Genomic DNA, 17,691 nt, shown 5'->3' on the forward strand with positions numbered 1-17,691 from the left:
GCTATAGCTAACTAACTAGCTTTGCTTGATCCCAGTGCATGCTACATTTCACATCGCCTGAAAGTTCAACCGGACAACAAAATACAAAAAATATCCCAAATCCTTTATGACAATTTGTTGCGATGCTATAATTGTGAAAGCTGATACAGCATGCATGCCTTATTAGCTTGTTAGATGGCTAATTGTTAGATTTGGCATTATACTCAACTGTTACGTTCCCCAGTTTATGTGTTGTAGTTTGTGTATTTGCATGTGTTTATTTTAGGAAATGGCTTCCTGAAATCCCTCAAGCAGCTGATTGGTCGACTCCATGGCTAATTGGAGAGCTGACCCCACCCCCTCGTCAAGACGCAGCTGTCTCCAATTACCCATTCATTCTGAAGCTATATAAATGCCAGTGTTCTGTTCAGGAGAGAGAGATGGTTTGGAGAGAGATGGTTTGGAGAGAGATGGTTTGGAGAGAGATGGTTTGGAGAGAGATGGTTTGGAGAGAGATGGTTTGGAGAGAGATGGTTTGGAGAGAGATGGTTTGGAGAGAGATGGTTTGGAGAGAGATGGTTTGGAGAGAGATGGTTTGGAGAGAGATGGTTTGGAGAGAGATGGTTTGGAGAGAGATGGTTTGGAGAGAGATGGTTTGGCGAGAGATGGTTTGGCGAGAGAGATGGTATGTTTTGTGAGTTTGTTGCTCAGATAGAGCTTATTTGATGTCCTTTGTTTCTTAGTTTGTTTGTGAAATTGTTTAATATTCTGTTTCATTTGTTCCCAGGGGGGAAGGGGAAGGCACCTAGGGAGTGCTTAGGCAAGAGGCCCGCGGGCATACATAGGCCCGCGGGCATACATATACTCGTAGCATATTCGCTGTCTAGGCACACTAGGTAAGACCTGGGCGGACCACCCCCTTGTGTGGGAATGTTTGGCTGCTCCTGTTACAATGTAAATTGTCTGGGAAAGCCCAGGAAGTAGTAGCTGCTCTCTCCCTGGAAGACAGTTTACACTACGATACAGTTAAAACAACCGTGTTGCGGGCTCATGAGTTGGTGCCTGAAGTTTATAGGCAGCGCTTCAGGAACCACAAAAAAACATCTCACCGTACATTTGTTGAATTTGCTAGGGACAAAGAGTCTGTTTAGTCGTTGGTGTTCAGCCAGCAAAGCTAACACCTTTGCTGATATTCGGGAGTTGGTGCTGTTGGAGGACTTTAAAAGCAACCTCCCAGATAGAATTGTAGTTCATTTAAATGAACAGAAGGTGGTGACATTAGCCCAAGCAGCAGTGTTGGCAGATGAGTACGCTTTGACACACAAGACTGTCTTTGGTGCACCACGTTTTGAAGGCCGGACGATTACGTCATCAGTTCCTCGTTCAGGTCGCTTTTCCTCTGACAACCCTAAGCCTTTTCATGAAATCCGTGAATGTTTTTACTGTCACCAAAAGGGTCACGTGATTGCGGACTGCCCAGTTTTGAAAAATAAACCAAAACAGTCCCTGTCACCGTCCCCAAAAATGAAAAGTTTGGGTTTAGTCAAGTCTTTGGCTCGTCCCTTGGATCGAGTTATTGATTCAGCATTTGAGAAACCGGATCCTGTCTATGCTCCGTTTATCTCTGCCGGTTGTGTTTCCTTAACAGGAGAACAAGCTGATCAAAAGTCTATCCAAATCCTACGAGACACCGGGGCGGTGCAGTCAGTAATCATTACTGATGCTTTACCCTGGTCTCCTGAAACGTATTGCGGCTCGCATGTCATATTACAGGGGATAGAGAGACAAACCGTACCTGTACCATTACACTGGGTCCACTTAGTGTCAGACTTGGGATCGGGACGTTTCCGTGTTGGTGTAGTGTCTACACTGCCAGTATCAGGAGTCAAATTGCTACTAGGGAATGATATTGCTGGAGGTAATGTCACTCCTGTGTTAGAGGTAGTAGACGACCCAGAAATCAGAACTACAGATGAGAAATTGGTTCAAGCATTTCCACATGTTTTTCCTGCTTGTGTGTTAACGAGGGCACAATCTCGCAAGCTAGGAGATGTGGTGGATTTGGCTAGTTCCATTTTTGAGAACGTTGAGGTAGAAGACAATGCCCCGAGTATGCCTTCTGCAATGCCGACAGTTTTTACGGGGGTAAAAACTAAGTCAGGGGGGGACGTAACATCAACAAATAAGCTATTCTAGAAGAAAAGTTATTGCGACCTAACTAGCATCTTGGCTAGATATGATTTCATCTGAATATGATTTCCATAGCAAACTATATGTGATTAGAATTGAGCATTTGGTGGACAGCAGTGTTATAGGACGATATTGCCTGGAATGTTTGTGTCCTTACCAGAAATTGTGGACAGTGAGTAAACAGACCTGCTGTATTGTCTGATGTTAGTTTTCTTTATGTACAGTAGGTGTACCTGTGGGCATTGTCAGACAATGCCAACCGAGGTGGAGAACATCTGCTGCCAGGAGATTCCACAGTTGTGTAGGATACTTTGTAGTTCATTGTAAGATACTCTATCAGCGTTTACCATTCAATATTACAGTATAACTTATTTCAATAGTTTATCAGATGTCCGCAGGTGCCTCCAGAAGAACCATGCCCTTGCATGGTAGAACACCCTGGTCTTGTGACATTATGTGTCAATGGGTATGCATTACAACATGTCATGAACATACAGAGTGTACAAAACATTAAGAAAACCTTCCTAATATTGAGTTGTACCCCCTTTTGCCCTCAGAACAGCCTCAATTCATCAGGTGTCAAACGTTCCATAGGGATGCTGGCCCATGTTGACTCCAATGCTTCCCACAATTGTCAAGTTGGCTGGAAGTCCTTTGGGTGGTGGACAATTCTTGATACACACGAGAAGCTGTTGTGTGAAAAACCCAGCAGCGTTGCAATTCTTGACACACTCAAACCAGTGCACCTGGCACCTCCTACCATACCCCATTTAAATGCACTTAAATATTTTGTCTTGCCAATTCACCCTTTGAATGGCACACATACACAATCCATGTCTCAAGGTGTAAAAATCCTTCTATAACCTGTTTTCTCTTCATCTACACTGATTGAAGTGGATTTAACAGGTGACATCAATAAGGGATCATAAACTTTCATCTGGTCAGTCTATGTAATGGAAAGAGCAGGTGTTCCTAATATTTTATGTATACAGGTAAGCTTATGGTTCTTCACAAAACTGCATCTGAGAGGACTGTTTAAGCAAGTATAGTGAATGTATTACATCTCAAATAAACTATAGTTGTAAAGGTAATAATTTGTAGTGTCCGTTGAATCCTCATGTAACCAAACAGTAATGAACAGATTGTTCACATAATGAGTATCATGTTCATAGAAACACAGAAAACAAGGTACAATGGGTCTTTATTTTTCACAAGCCAGCAGGCGGTACTGTATGGACAGATGCTGGGGGATCAGGCTGTCCAAGTTGACCATGGAAGCTGCTGCCAGGTACAGGATATCGTTTGGTGTCTGACCAGTCCGAGTGCTGCGAGACTTGATGTGTTCAGAGGCTTGGCTTCAGGACATGACAGGACGGGTTGATGTCTTCAGTGGCTTGACTTCAGTACATGACGGGCTCATCATGGATAGAAGGTGTTGGAGAAGAGCTCAACTCTTCCGCGAGGACAGGAAAATATTTGTCTGGGAATACAAAACGGTACACAACACAGTTAGACAAAAGGGCTATAAATGACAGTCCAAGCAGGGTGTGAAGTTGAATTGATGTGTAATAATGTGATTGTGTTAATAAATTGAAGTCATTAAAAAATACATAGGGCTAAGCATAGTGCTTAGAGAGGAAATATTAAATGCTCTAGTGGATGATGGCATCAGTTCAAGTCAGGAGAGAGTTGACACTGGCAGTGGAGTGGTCATCACCTCATAATTGGGGAACATGAGGGGTATTAGCCCGTAAACACAAATAGCAAATACATGGCGTTACAAAGCTTTGCACACTTGGCATTCTCTCCACCAGCTTCATGAGGAATGCTTTTCCAACCGTTTTGAAGGAGTTGCCACATATGCTGAGTGCTTGTTGGCTGCTTTTCCATCACTGCGGTCCAACTCAACCCAACCCATCTCAATTGGGTTGAGCTCGGGTGATTGTGGAGGCCAGGTCATCTGATGCAGCACTCCATCACTCTCCTTGGTCATATAGCCCTTACACAGCCTGGAGGTGTGTTGGGTCATTGTCCTGTTGAAAAACAAATGATAGTCCAACTAAGCTCAAACCAGATAGGATGGCCTATCGCTGCAGAATGCTGTAGTAGCCATGCTGTTTAAGTGTGCCTTGAATTCTAAATAAATCACAGACCGTGTCACCAGCAAAGAATCTCCACACCATCAAACCACCTCCTCCATGCTTCATGGTAGGAACCACACATGCAGAGAATATCCGTTCACCTACTCTGCGTCTCAAAAACACGGCTGTTGGAACCAAAAATCTAATTTGGACAAATTTCCACCGGTCTAATGTCCTTTGCTCATGTTTCTTGGCCCAAGCATGTCTCTTCTTCTTATTGGTGTCCTTTTGCTTCTTTAATCAGCACAAACGTTTTTAGCTGTGCTAACATAATTGCAAAAGGGTTTTCTAATGATCAATTAGCCTTTTAAAATGATAAACTTAGATTAGCTAACACAACGTGCCATTGGAACACAGGAGTGATGGTTGCTGATAATGGGCTTCTGTACGCCTACGTAGATATTCCATAAAAGCGCCTGCCGTTTCCAGCTACAATAGTCATTTACAGTATTAACAATGTCTACACGGTATTTCTGATCAATTAGATGTTATTTTAATGGACAAAGAAAAACAATTTAGACAATTTCTTTCAAAAACAAGGACATTTCTAAGTGACCCCAAACTTTTGAACGGTTATGTATATGTATGTACAGTTGAAGTCGGAAGTTTACATACACTTAAGTTGGAGTCATTTTTCAACCACTCCACAAATTTCTTGTTAACAAACTATAGTTTTGGCAAGTTGGTTAGGACATCTACTTTGTGCATGACACAAGTAATTTTTCCAACAATTGTTTACAGACAGATTATTTCACTTATAATTCACTGTATCACCATTCCATTGGGTCACAAGTTTATATACACAAAGTTCACAATGCCTTTAATCAGCTTGGAAAATTCCAGAAAATGATGTTATGGCTTTAGAAGCTTCTGATAGGCTAATTGACATCATTTGAGTCAATTGGAGGTGTACCTGTGGATGTATTTCAAGGCCCACCTTCAAACTCAGGGCCTCTTTGCTTGACATCATAGCAAAATCAAAAGAAATCAGCCAAGACCTCCAAAAAAAAACTGTAGACCTTCACAAGTCTGGTTCATCCTCGGGAGCAATTTCTAAACAATACCTGTACAAACAATACTACACAAGTATAAACACCATGGGATCACGCAGCCGTCATACCGCTCAGGAAGGAGACGCGTTCTGTCTCCTAGAGATAAACGTACTTTGGTGCGAAAAGTGCAAATCAATCCCAGAACAACAGTAAAGGACCTTGTGAAGATGCTGGAGGAAACAGGTACAAAAGTATCTATATCCACAATAAAACGAGTCCTATATCGACATAACCTGAAAGGCCGCTCAGCAAGGAAGAAGCCACTGCTCCGAAACCACCATTAAAAAGCCAGACTGCGGTTTACGACTGCACATGGGGACAAAGATAGTACTTTTTGGAGAAATGTCCTCTGGTCTGATGAAACAAAAATAGAACTGTTTGGCCATAATGCCCATCGTTATGTTTGGAGGAAAAAAGGGGAGAACACCATCCTAACTGTGAAGCACGGGGTTGGCAGCATCATGTTGTGGGGATGCTTTGCTGCAGGAGGGCCTGGTGAACTTCATAAAATAGATGGCATCATGAGGAAGAGAAATTATGTGGATATTTTGAAGCAACATCTCCAGACATCAGTCAGGAAGTTAAGGCTTGGTCACAAATGGGTCTTCCAAATGGACAATGACCCCAAGCATACTTCCAAAGTTGTGGCACAAAGTCGAGGTATTGGAGTGGCCATCACAAAGCCCTGACCTCAATCCTATAAAATGTTTGTGGGCAGAACTGAAAAAGCAAGTGCGAGCAAGGAGGCCTAGAAACCTGACTCAGTTACACCAGCTCTGTCAAGAGGAATGGGCTGAAATTCACCCAACTTATTGTGGATACCTTGTGGAAGGCTACTCAACACGTTTGACCCAAGTTAAACAATTTCAAGGCAATGCTACCAAATACTAATTGAGTGAATATAAACTCCTGACCCACTGGGAATGTGTTGAAAGAAAGGAAAGCTGAAATAAATCACTCTACTATTATTCTGATATTTCACATTCTTAAAATAAAGTGGTGATCCTAACTGACCGAAGACAGGGAATTCTTACTCAAATTAATTGTCAGGAATTGTGAAAACTGAGTTTACATGTATTTGGCTAAGGTATACGTAAAGTTCCGACTTCAACTGTGTATACATGTATGTATGTGTGTGTATATATATATATATATGGCGATTTTTGCATGTAAATCTTGGTAGGGCAAAAAAACAAAAACAAAATGGGATGCATGCCAGCAAAGCCACAACACTAAACAATACATTAATTGCACAATAATGGTGACAAACGGTTACATATATTTTTTTTTAACACACACAACATTTTCTAAATAGAAAATATTACATCAATTTTCCTCAATCGTCTTGTTTTGGGGATTTAAACATTTGAGATGAGACAGATTAATAAATGTTTTGTTGAGTTCAAAAAGAGCAGTGCCAGTGGTTTCTGTGAAAATTACAGGCAGAGGGCGTTTCACCTCAAGACACTTTATCCTAAGCTAATTTAGACGGGTCGTCACTAGGTACCACAGCCACAAAGTCATAAACCCCGTTTCTACAAATTATCTTGTTAAAATGTGCATTTAAACCTAACCACAATACTAATCTTATACCCAACCCTAACATCAAGTTTTCATAAATGTTTAAGATGTAGCCAATTTTACTTTGTGACTGTGGTAACCCTTTTGACGGGATAGGCAGGCTGCTCTCTATCTGCAGCTCTGACAAAACCAGTCTCCTCCCCCAAAGTTGATACGAAAATAAGAACATTATGCCGTCTGTCACACGGGAAGAAGTTGGGTTCATGAACTAAAACTAGTTTTTTTTGTTACACTAACTCAAAAGTTTTTGCATTGTCGTCCTTTTCTAATTTGGACTGGAGAAAACAGCAAAACATGTCTCGTTTTGGGGCGTTAGTCTTTTCAATTTGACGAGTGAAACGCATGTTTGTTGCCAAGGTACACTGTAACGTGTCAGCAGACCACTTCATCAGAGCAAGACTACTTACTGCATGTCCTACTTACCTGGAAAGCCAACTTTTGGACAGAATTAAGCGAAAATGTCAGACAACAGATCTAGTTTTCTTCATATTGGAGACATTGTGTCGCTTTACGCGGAAGGCACTGTCAATGGCTTCATCAGTACATTGGGGTATGTTCCTCTAATTAAATATTAACCATGTTTTATTAAAATGTGACAACCATGGCATGTAGGCCTACAAGTTCGTTTGTTGGCCAATACATGAAATGAGTCAATGTTGGTAACACATGGCGGTGTCAATGGGTGTGAGGTTCAAAAGTCGGAAGTTGAAGGAAAGGCCTAACACAAGCGATTCCATCAAGGAGGAAATGCCGCCTATGAGCCTCACACATTTTATGCAAACATAACAGGAATGCAAAGCATTATGAAGTAAACTGCATGTAAGTAGGCCTGTACCGCTCCAGTGTAGCCAATGCGTGTGCAATGTCCAGTCACACATGCTTTCAGACACCACTATTTGGACGCCAAATGGTTTCCTGGGAAAATATCGCGTTGTGATCCATTACGTACTCAAAATAGTATTACGCTTTTTCACGGAAGGTCGTGGCTCTCTTGGCAGAGCAGCACGCACTGTGAGACAGCTGAGGAATTTCACTTGATTGCTCACAGCTGTTTGATCAACATGTCTTCCTTGACCTGTAATGTAGTGACTTTGTATATGTTCACCAGGGTGTCCCCAATGCAACTTGAATAATGGTTAGGTTGATGAATGTACTCTTGTGGCCGATGCTTTAATCTGCACAGTCATGATAGAAATCTTTAACTTTAAGAACTTTTCCTATTTGTTTTGTTCATCACATTTTTGACTTTGGGGCAATGAACACATTTCCAAATGTACAGAGAATTGAGAGGAACTTTCATGTGTTTTACCAAACAGTGAAGGGTCAAATAAGGTATGCCTACAGGTGCACTCTAGTTTAAAGTAAATGTATGGCATTCTGTGAGTACAGAAGATCATTGACTAGCCTACTTGAGTATGGGAGTACTGGTTGCTGAACCAGAGCAGGCCTAATACTGACTTGGTGAAATGGTGTACTATTGTACTTTTTTTTAAGCCATTGAAAGTTTACTATCAGTAATAACAGCTAATTCCAAGGACCATCAGAGATTTTCTACAAATATTGACTCTCGGAAGATAATTGACTAATGGTCATCAGCTTTGATATTATCCTAAACTTACAATGCACCACAAAGACAAGAGTTTCTTCTTGTAAACACTATAGTGCTTAGTTGAAATGGCTCCAGCGCTTTAGATAATTTCTATGCTCTGCCATCTAGGCCCCAGAACAGACAGGTGTGAATGCACTTGTTCTGTGGAATGAGTCTGCCCTACCCACCTCTCCCTCACATTCTCTCTCTACTTTCTCTCTCTGCTCTTTTTAAACAGCCATGCCAAAAGCATAGCAGGCATTTGTCTAACCATCACTGTTGCCATAGTTACTCCATGGATATCAGTCTGAAAGAAGTCTTTGTAAAAATGACACAGTCGTCTCTACAAGGCAGAATGTTGAATAAAATGATATTTACACTTTACCGGTTGTACATGCTGTTGGTCCTTTTGGTGGTATGAGGTGGAGATAAACACTTTCCTGTGGATACCCTATCTGACTTTTTGCTGCGCGGGTAGGTTCTGTCGCTTGTATTTGAAATCTGTTGACACATTGCACCTGATGCACAATATGTAAACAATAGCCGAATGTAGTTGACCAAAGCGCGTTTCCTCGCAATCAGCTGGAAGTGTGTGCGGTTCGGTTAGGCTTGGCCATATTGTGCAAGTGTTGGCCAGGTGCGAATTGCATCCGTATTGAAAATTTAAAAACCTGAAATACAGACCAGCGTACTGAAGGTCGGGTTGATAAAATATTCCTGTGGCTATTTTGTATCAGAATACCTCTGACATTAGGAAAAATTGGCGGACAACAGTTAAAGTTGAAATGAAGTTTAACATTCTGATTTGTAATGGGACTGCTGAGCCTACATGTTAGAGATGTGTAAGTATTTACCTCTCGGATTCTAAAGAGGCTATGCAGACATGAGCCTGAAAACCCGATATTGAATTGTACGTCGGGCATAAATAAGCATTTGGATCAGGAAAGTTTCATTTCATGAGCTCTACAAGCCAGAACGATGAATAAAATTATATTTAAACTAACTTGACCTGTTGTCCATGTGGTTGGTCCTTGTGAGACAATCTATCCTCAGGAATGTATAATTATGTTCACTTTTCAAAGAACTGGTTGTGCGTTCATATTTCTATCAATTGGAGCATGCAAGATGAAAATGCATGCACGAGATGCATGCTTCAGGTGATAGAAATCTGTTCATTGAAAAGTAGCTGTAATAAGTGAAAACTAGCTGTTATTGGCAGAGGTTTGAAACTCTTGTTGGACTATTAACTCATTTACCACCTGGTCATGTCGCCAGGTAGGCCAAAGCTCCATCCCACTAAAACAGGCTGAAATGTCAGTTGGTCTATTCAAAAAGCTTATACATTAAAATGGCATTTTCATTTTCACAGTATTATTCCAACTTCAATGTGGAAATGTATATAAAACACAGGACAATCACGTTTTTGACCTCACATGGCCTTTAAAATAGAATTTGATTCAATATTCTGGTTTGTAGTGGTCATGAGAGGAACATTTCCTTATCCAAATGCTCATTTCTGCCTAACGTTGAATCCAATGCAATCCAACGTGGGGTTTCCTGGCTAACGTGAGCAGGGGATCACTCCTAAACTCCCCTCTTGATGTCTATGATCATGTTGGTAACTCGGAACCCCATTGTGTTCATGAGACACAACAACCTCATTCCAGTAGCTTCAAAATGCCTCCTTGTTTCCTTGTGATAATCACGGATGTGTAAAATGAGTGGATAAGTCAAATCTAATTGCTTTCACCAATCATACTATGCTAGATTAGCAATGCCAAGCAGGAAGGAATGGAAATGGTGCCAGTGTTTTTAGATTGGGACAGACTGGCTTGTTACCTGGGTGGATGAAGCCTATAAAGGCCACAAATGGACCTGTGCCAACAATATGAATCATGACTGACATTGTGTTACTGAAAAGTTGATGCAGTCAGATAACTTGTCAAGGCCCATCTCAATGCAAATGTCAGGGCCATAAAATGACAATGCAAAGTGCGTAGTAGAGAGCTCTGCTGTTTTGAACGAAAGTCAGTAATGAATCTGATTCATTAACTAATGCAGTCTGACGTAGCCAGGTCTATTTGACACATTTTTTGCTACAACTTCAACAAGTCCGTTGGAGAGGATCAGCTTGAGCAAAGTGAGGTGCAGAATCACTGATCTACAAATAGTATTCCCTGCCAAGTAATAGGTTTTGTGCAATTTTAAGATTTGCAGAGCAATGCAAATACAGGCACAACCAGACAGTAATTGATTGATTGGAGACAGCTTGTGTCAATTACAGAACATTTCCTAGGATTTTCTACCAGCAGCAACACTAGTGGATAGTGCTGGAAATGCTGGCTTCTGCACTAAAATCATGGCCCTAATCAAGTGATTTAGGTTGTTCTCGTGTTTAGATGATGTCGATGCATTCCAGATTTTACATAAAATACCTATCCAGGAATACTGTCAGCTTACCACATCATGGTCGCATCCCCTGCTCAGACATTGCATGCATCAACCAATGGTTGCGTGCCACATCGTTGACTGTGCAGTGGGGCACCAAATTGCTACAACGTGGTTAGCTGATACGTAAAATACCTATCCAGGTGTTGTAAGATCTGGCAGGTGTCAGCAACATCTGCGCCCCATATCTTATAGCAATCTGCTGCCCGCCTGCACAGTCTGACATGGCACGCAACCAGTAGTTGATGCATGCAACATCTGTGCATCTATTTTGGCAGAAACACAATTGTCTGTCCCTAATGGCACCCCATATAGTGTACCCTCCAACTGCTCACCTCTCCCTCAAAGCACATTGCAGGAGAGGATCCAAGATCCTTCCCCCAGACCTCCTCCAATTAGATTTGAGAATTATGTAAGGCGAGGAGTTGAGGACACCAATGGTTTGACGGCTAGTAACGTTTTCAGACAGGCATGGTATCATGAATGTTGACTGGCATTGCCATTACAATATGCATCACATGCAACCTCAGCTCAAATGACTTTGATAAGTCTATAAATCCATATTGACATATGATAGTAACGTATAACCTCTTACTTCAAATAAGTTCCTCAGCTCACACCTCCTTTTACAAATATTCAGTGTTCCCCTCAGGCTGATTCTTTACCCAAGTCCAATCCTCTTCTGCTGCGCTTATCTTGCTGATATACTCAAGCAAACAGACCAAACAAGTCCACACATTCTAGTTTAGTAGCACTAGCTAATTTAGATGCATAAGGTAGCCTGAACTATGCATGCATTGTTCATGGACCACTATTTCAGCCACATAGCCTAAATGACTGTGGTTAACTTCATCCATGCTCTAAATGTTATCTGGTTCGTAATGCACATGTCAGTCTTATATTGGCAGGTTACACATCATTAGGTTAAAGGAGAGTTGTGCATCACCAGCAAGTTGAAGCGTGTCCAGAGATCTGTTGATTAACAAAATTCAATGACCAGTAATTTGGCCATTCTACAGCTTCTTACTATCAGAAAATCTCAGTGTGGTCACACATTGTTTATTTTCTCAGCCTTGTCACGGTCTGGCGTCCTTTGTCTTGCTATAATGTGTAATGGAGCATTAATTTGCCTACCTTGTCCGTATCCTGTCAGCTGGATGTGCTGCTGGTTCTTTTTTAACTGAGATCCAGGACCAGGGTCGCATTCATTAGGTCATGCAATGGAAAGTGTTTCTTATTGGAGTCCAAGTAGTCCTTCCCTGTTTACATCAGTCTTCCATTTTGGTTCCTAATGAATATGACCCAGTTATTTGAAATGCGCTGGCTGTCATGGCACTGGTTAAAGCCCCACTGTTCCAACTGAGCAAAGTTATAGGCCTATTCATTAGGGCACACTGTGGCAAAACATTTTGTAATGTAAAATGTAAAATTTTTCTTATTCGACACGTTTCAGGCAGTCCCTCCCTATTTCAGTCCGTTATTCTTCCATTTGGTGCCTAATGAATGCGACCTCTGTACTTGAGGTTACTCATTTATGTGCTAAACAAAACTGAAGACTCCTCAGTTATCTCAAGTCTTCCTGTTTTGCTGTGTAGGACATGATTTGACATCCTATTGTTTCTCATTTAGATGAGACTTTGATATGGGAGCTGAGGAATAGGAAATATGCACAGCAACAGCCAGCCAGTTAGGATTGAATGATCAAAAGCCATGGCAGCAAGAGGAACTACCTGACTGACTCACTGCACAGGACTGCTAGTTTTGTCTGAACCAGAGGGACCGTGTCTTGCATTTTCCCTTTAGCCATTCATCTACTTGACTATGTCCTTGTAATACAGTAAAGTGTCTAAGATAAATTTGGGATGTGACAAATTTAAAAATAATTTCTTCATGTTTAAACATAAATGTTTTTTTTTATATCGGTTTCCCGTTAAAATATGAAATTCATAGAATTCCATGTGAATTCACAATGTAAATGCACTGCTGCCAGCAAAGGTTTGGGTCTAATGATGTGTCCCTTTCAGGTGGTTAAGCATTGCACCTATTCTACCATTACTGTACCTCAATTCCACCTGGAAAAATTTGCATTTCACCACCTTCTAATTTAACATACATTTCCTGAATTTTTCCATGGGAAGTTAAGCCCAGGGAATTTGGGGAATTTTGCTTATATTCATCAAACAAAGTTAGCTTATAAGAGTGAACATTTTTTGTGGGATATACATAATGCAATTCTAGGTCCTGTGGCATATTTTGGTTAAACTTTCCCCAATTCAATGGAATTGCAACCCTCTGCATGCACAGTCCATTCTTCCATCACACGTGCAGCTGATCTGGCACACTAATTATATGCTATTGATTCCACACTACTACACTGTCTGAGCCAAGGACTACATGGTTTATGGTAAGTTTTGATTACAATACTGGGTGGGGTGAATATATTTTATGACACTTTTTTTGTTAGTAAATAGTAGCCTACAGCAAAGTGTTTAAAAATATTTCAAACTTGTTAACAATTTCTGTTAGTAACCACTTAGGTTTTTAGCTTGCTTGTGCCTGCTAACTAAGGAGTGTTAATTCACCTGTTTCCATACATGTTTAATTTAAAAACATATACCTTACAAGGGAGTTGTTTAATCTAACTATGACTATCTGTCCATGGAATTGTATTTGTTTTATTTTTGCAATGTAGACTGTCATCATGTCCCTGAAAACAATGGATACAATCTACAAGTGAGCCAAGGAAATTGTTAGGTATGTGAAGGGTCATCAAGTTATAGCAGCAATCTACCTCGCCAAGCAAAGTGAGAAGAATAAGAGCACCACATTGAAGCTGCCCAGCGACACCCATTGGGGTGGTGTTGTCATCATGTTTGACAGTCTCCTGGAGGGGAAGGAGTCTCTCCAATAAATGGCCATATCACAGTCTGCCAATATGAGTCTGTAATACCAACATGTTTCATGGAGACCACCATACTCCCTGTGCTCAAGAATACTAAGGTAACCTGCATATATGACTACCAACCCGTAGCACTCACGTCTGTAGCCATGAATTGCTTTGAAAGGCTGGTCATGGCCCACATCAACACCATTACCCCAGAAACCCTAGACTCACTCAAATTTGCATACCGCCCCATCAGAACCAAAGATGATGCAATCTCTATTGCACTCCACACTGCCCTTTCCCACATGGACAAAAGGAACACCTATGTAAGAATGCTATTCATTGACTTCAGCATTCCACACCATAGCTCCCTCAAAGCTCATCACTAAGCTAAAGGATCCTGAGACTAAACACCTCCCTCTGCAACTGGATCCTGGACTTCCTGATGGGCTGCCCCCAGGTGGTGAGGGTAGGTAACAACATATCTGCCACGCTGATCCTCAACACGGGTGCCCCTCAGGGGTGCGTGCTCAGTCCCCTCCTGTACTCCCTGTTCACTCATAACTGCATGGCCAGGCATGACTCCAACACCATTATTAAGTTTGCTGATGACACACCAGTGGTAGGCCTGATCACCGACAACGACGAGGCAGCCTATAGGGAGGAGGTCAGAGACCTGGACGTATGGTGCCAGGACAACAACCTCTCCCTCAATATGATCAAGACAAAGATGATTGTGGACTACAGGAAAAGGAGGACCAAGCACACCTCCATTCTCATCAATGGGGCTGTAGTGAGCAGGTTTAGAGATTCATGTTCCTTGGTGTCCACATCACTAACAATCTATCATGGTCCAAGCACACCAAGACAGTCGTGAAGAGGGCACGACAAAACCTATTCCCCTTCAGGAGACTGAAAAGATTTGGCATGGGTCCTCAGATCCTCAAAAGGTTTTACAGCTGCACCATCAGGAGAAAGACTGTTCTATGACTGGAGTCTATCTGCTACCGTACGGCAAGTGGTGCCGGAGCGTCAAGTCTAGGTCCAAGCCTCTACCCACAAGCCATAAGACTCCTGAACATCTAATCAAATGGCTTTACAGACTATTTGCATTGCCCCCCCCCCCCATTTAGCTTATGCTACTCTCTAGTTATTAACCATGCGTAGTCACTTTAATAACTCTACCTACATGAACATATTACCTAAACTAACCGGTGCCCCCTCACATTGACTCTGTACCCGTACCCCCTGTATATAGCCTTGCTATTGTTATTTTACTGCTGCTCATTTAATTATTTGTTATTTTTATTTCTTAATCTTTTAGGGCTTTATTTCACTAATAACTATTTATTTCACTGTAAGGTCTACACCCTTTGTATTCGGTGCATGTGACAAATAACATTTATCTGCTAAACCCAGATTTGTCCGTCGGACTGCCAGATGGTGAGGAGTTATTCAACACTTCAGATAATGCTTTTCCAGTGCTTCGGAGTCCAATATCGGCGAGCTTCATACCACTACAGCCGACACTCGGCATTGCGCATGGGGATCTTAGGTTTGTGTGCCATGTAAACCAATTTATTGTGCTAATGTTGCTTCCGGAGGCAGTTTGTTACTCTGTAGTGAGTGTTGCGAGGACAGACGTTTTTTACACACTACGCGCTTCAGCATTTGGCGCTCCTATTCTGTGAGCTTGTGTGGCCTACCACTTCGCGGCTGAGCCGTTGTTGCTACTAGACGTTTGAACTAAACAATAACAGCAGTTCTAGCAGGGCAAAAATTTGACGAACTGACTTGTTGGAAAGGTGGCATTTTATGACGGTGCCACGTTGAGTCACTGAGCTCTTCAGTAAGGTCATTCAACTGCCAAGGTTTGTCTATGGAGATTGCATGGTGGCTTGCTCGATTTTATAGACGTGTCAGCAATAGGTGTGGCTGAAATAGCCGAATCTACTCATTTATAGGGGTGTCATGACCATGTTGTGTGTGTATGTACTAGAGGTCGACCGATTATGATTTTTCACCGCCGATACCGATTTATTGGAGGACCAAAAAAGCCAATACTGATTAATCAGGTTTTTTAAATTTATAATAATGACAATTACAACAATACTGAATTAACACTTATTTTAACTTAATATAAAACATCAATAAAATCAATTTAGCCTTCAATTTTGTTTAAATAATGCAAAAACAAAGTGTTGGAGAAGAAAGTAATATGTGCCATGTAAAAAAGCTAACGTTTAAGTTCCTTGCTCAGAATATGAGAACATATGAAAGTTGGTGGTTCCTTTTAACATGAGACTTCAATATTCCAAGGTAAGAGGTTTTAGGTTGTAGTTAATATAGTATTTATAGGACTATTTCTCTCTATACCATTTGTATTTCAAATTCCTTTGACTATTGGATGTTCTTATAGGCACTATAGTATTGCCAGTGTAACAGTATAGCTTCCGTCCCCCTCCTCGCCCCTACGTGGGCTTGAACCAGGAACACATCGACAACAGCCACACTCGACGCATCGTTACCCATCGCTCCACAAAAGCCACGGTCCTTGCAGCGCAAGGGGAATAACTACTCCAACTCTAAAAGCGAGTGACGTTTGAAACAGTATTAGCGCACACCCAGCTAACTAGCTAGCCATTTCACATTGGTTACACCAGCCATTAGGCTGATAGGCTTGAAGTCATAAACAGCGCTGTACTTGCGAAGAGCTGCTGGCAAAATGCACGAAAGGGCTGTTTGAATTAATGATTACGGGCCTGCTGCTGCTCAGTCATACTGCTCTATCAAATCAGACTTAATTATAACATAACACAGAAATACGAGCCTTTTGTCATTAATATGATCGAATCCGGAAACTATAATTTCGAAAACAAAACGTTTTATTTCAGTGAAATACGGAACCGTTCTGTATTTTATCTTAACGGGTGTCATCCCTAAGTCTAAATATTCTTATTACATGGCACAACCTTCAATGTTATATCATAATTACGTAAAATTCTGGCAAATTAGTTTGCAATAAGCCAGGCAGCCCAAACTGTTGCATATACCCTGACTCTGCATGCAATGAACGCAAGAGAAATGACACAATTTCACCTGGTTAATATTGCCTGCTAAACTGGATTAGTAGTTATAACTAGTGATTGTTTTTTATAAGATAAGTTTAATGCTAGCTAGCAATTTACATTGGCTTTTACTGAATTCGCGTAACAGGCAGGCATCTCGTGGAGTACAATGGTTAGAGTGTTGGACTAGTTAACTGTGCGGTAGGAAGATTGGAACCCCTGATCTGACAAGGTGAAAATCTGTCGTTCTGCCCCTGAACAAGGCAGTTAACCCACATTTCCTAGGCAGTCATTGAAAATAAGAATGTGTTCTCAACTGACTTGCCTAGTTAAATAAAAGGTATGAAAAATAAAAAATAATAATTGGAAATCAGCACCCCAAAATACCGATTTCCGATTGTTATGAAAACTTGAAATCGGCCCTAATTAATCGGCTTTTCCGATTAATCGGTCGACCTCTAGTATGTACTGTGCCTTCGGAAAGTATTCAGACCCCTTGACTTTTTCCATATTTTGTTACGTTACAGCCTTAATCTAAAATGGATTGAATAAAACATTTTCCTCAGCAATCTACACACAATACCCCATAATGTCAAAGTGAAAACAGGTTTTTAGACATTTTTGCAAATGTATTACAAATAAACATACCTTATTTACATAAGTATTCAGACCCTTTGCTATGAGACTCAAAATTGAGCACCGGTGCATCCTGTTTCCAATGATCATTCTTGAGATGTTATTACAAGTTGATTGGAGTCCA

The 17,691-nt window shown here is 41.3% G+C and overlaps 1 protein-coding gene and 1 long non-coding RNA gene across 7 annotated transcripts in view; one reads left to right on the forward strand and one right to left on the reverse strand.

The window, feature by feature from the left end:
* Positions 1 to 3,374: 3,374 nt before the first annotated feature.
* LOC135524244 (uncharacterized) lies at positions 3,375 to 7,480 on the reverse strand. 2 transcript variants are annotated; one of them, XR_010452922.1, is made up of 3 exons: positions 7,367 to 7,480; positions 4,008 to 4,202; positions 3,375 to 3,649 (listed from the first exon to the last, which is right to left on the reverse strand). It is a non-coding gene; the product is annotated as an uncharacterized LOC135524244 (long non-coding RNA). The 2 variants fall into 2 exon arrangements; XR_010452923.1 differs by having other exon boundaries at positions 3,965 to 4,202.
* Positions 7,093 to 17,691, forward strand: part of LOC135524242 (inositol 1,4,5-trisphosphate receptor type 2-like) — a 170,454-nt gene continuing 159,855 nt past the window's right edge. For all 5 annotated transcript variants that reach the window (XR_010452921.1, XM_064951604.1, XM_064951605.1 and 2 more), the window contains exon 1: positions 7,093 to 7,493. Coding sequence is in view for 4 of the 5 variants with exons in the window: in XM_064951604.1 (XP_064807676.1) it covers positions 7,402 to 7,493 (92 nt within the window). In the remaining variant the exon portion in view is untranslated. The remainder of the gene's footprint in view (positions 7,494 to 17,691) is intronic.

Source organism: Oncorhynchus masou, chromosome 31 (assembly GCF_036934945.1).
Source record: "Oncorhynchus masou masou isolate Uvic2021 chromosome 31, UVic_Omas_1.1, whole genome shotgun sequence".
Lineage (NCBI taxonomy): Eukaryota > Metazoa > Chordata > Actinopteri > Salmoniformes > Salmonidae > Oncorhynchus > Oncorhynchus masou.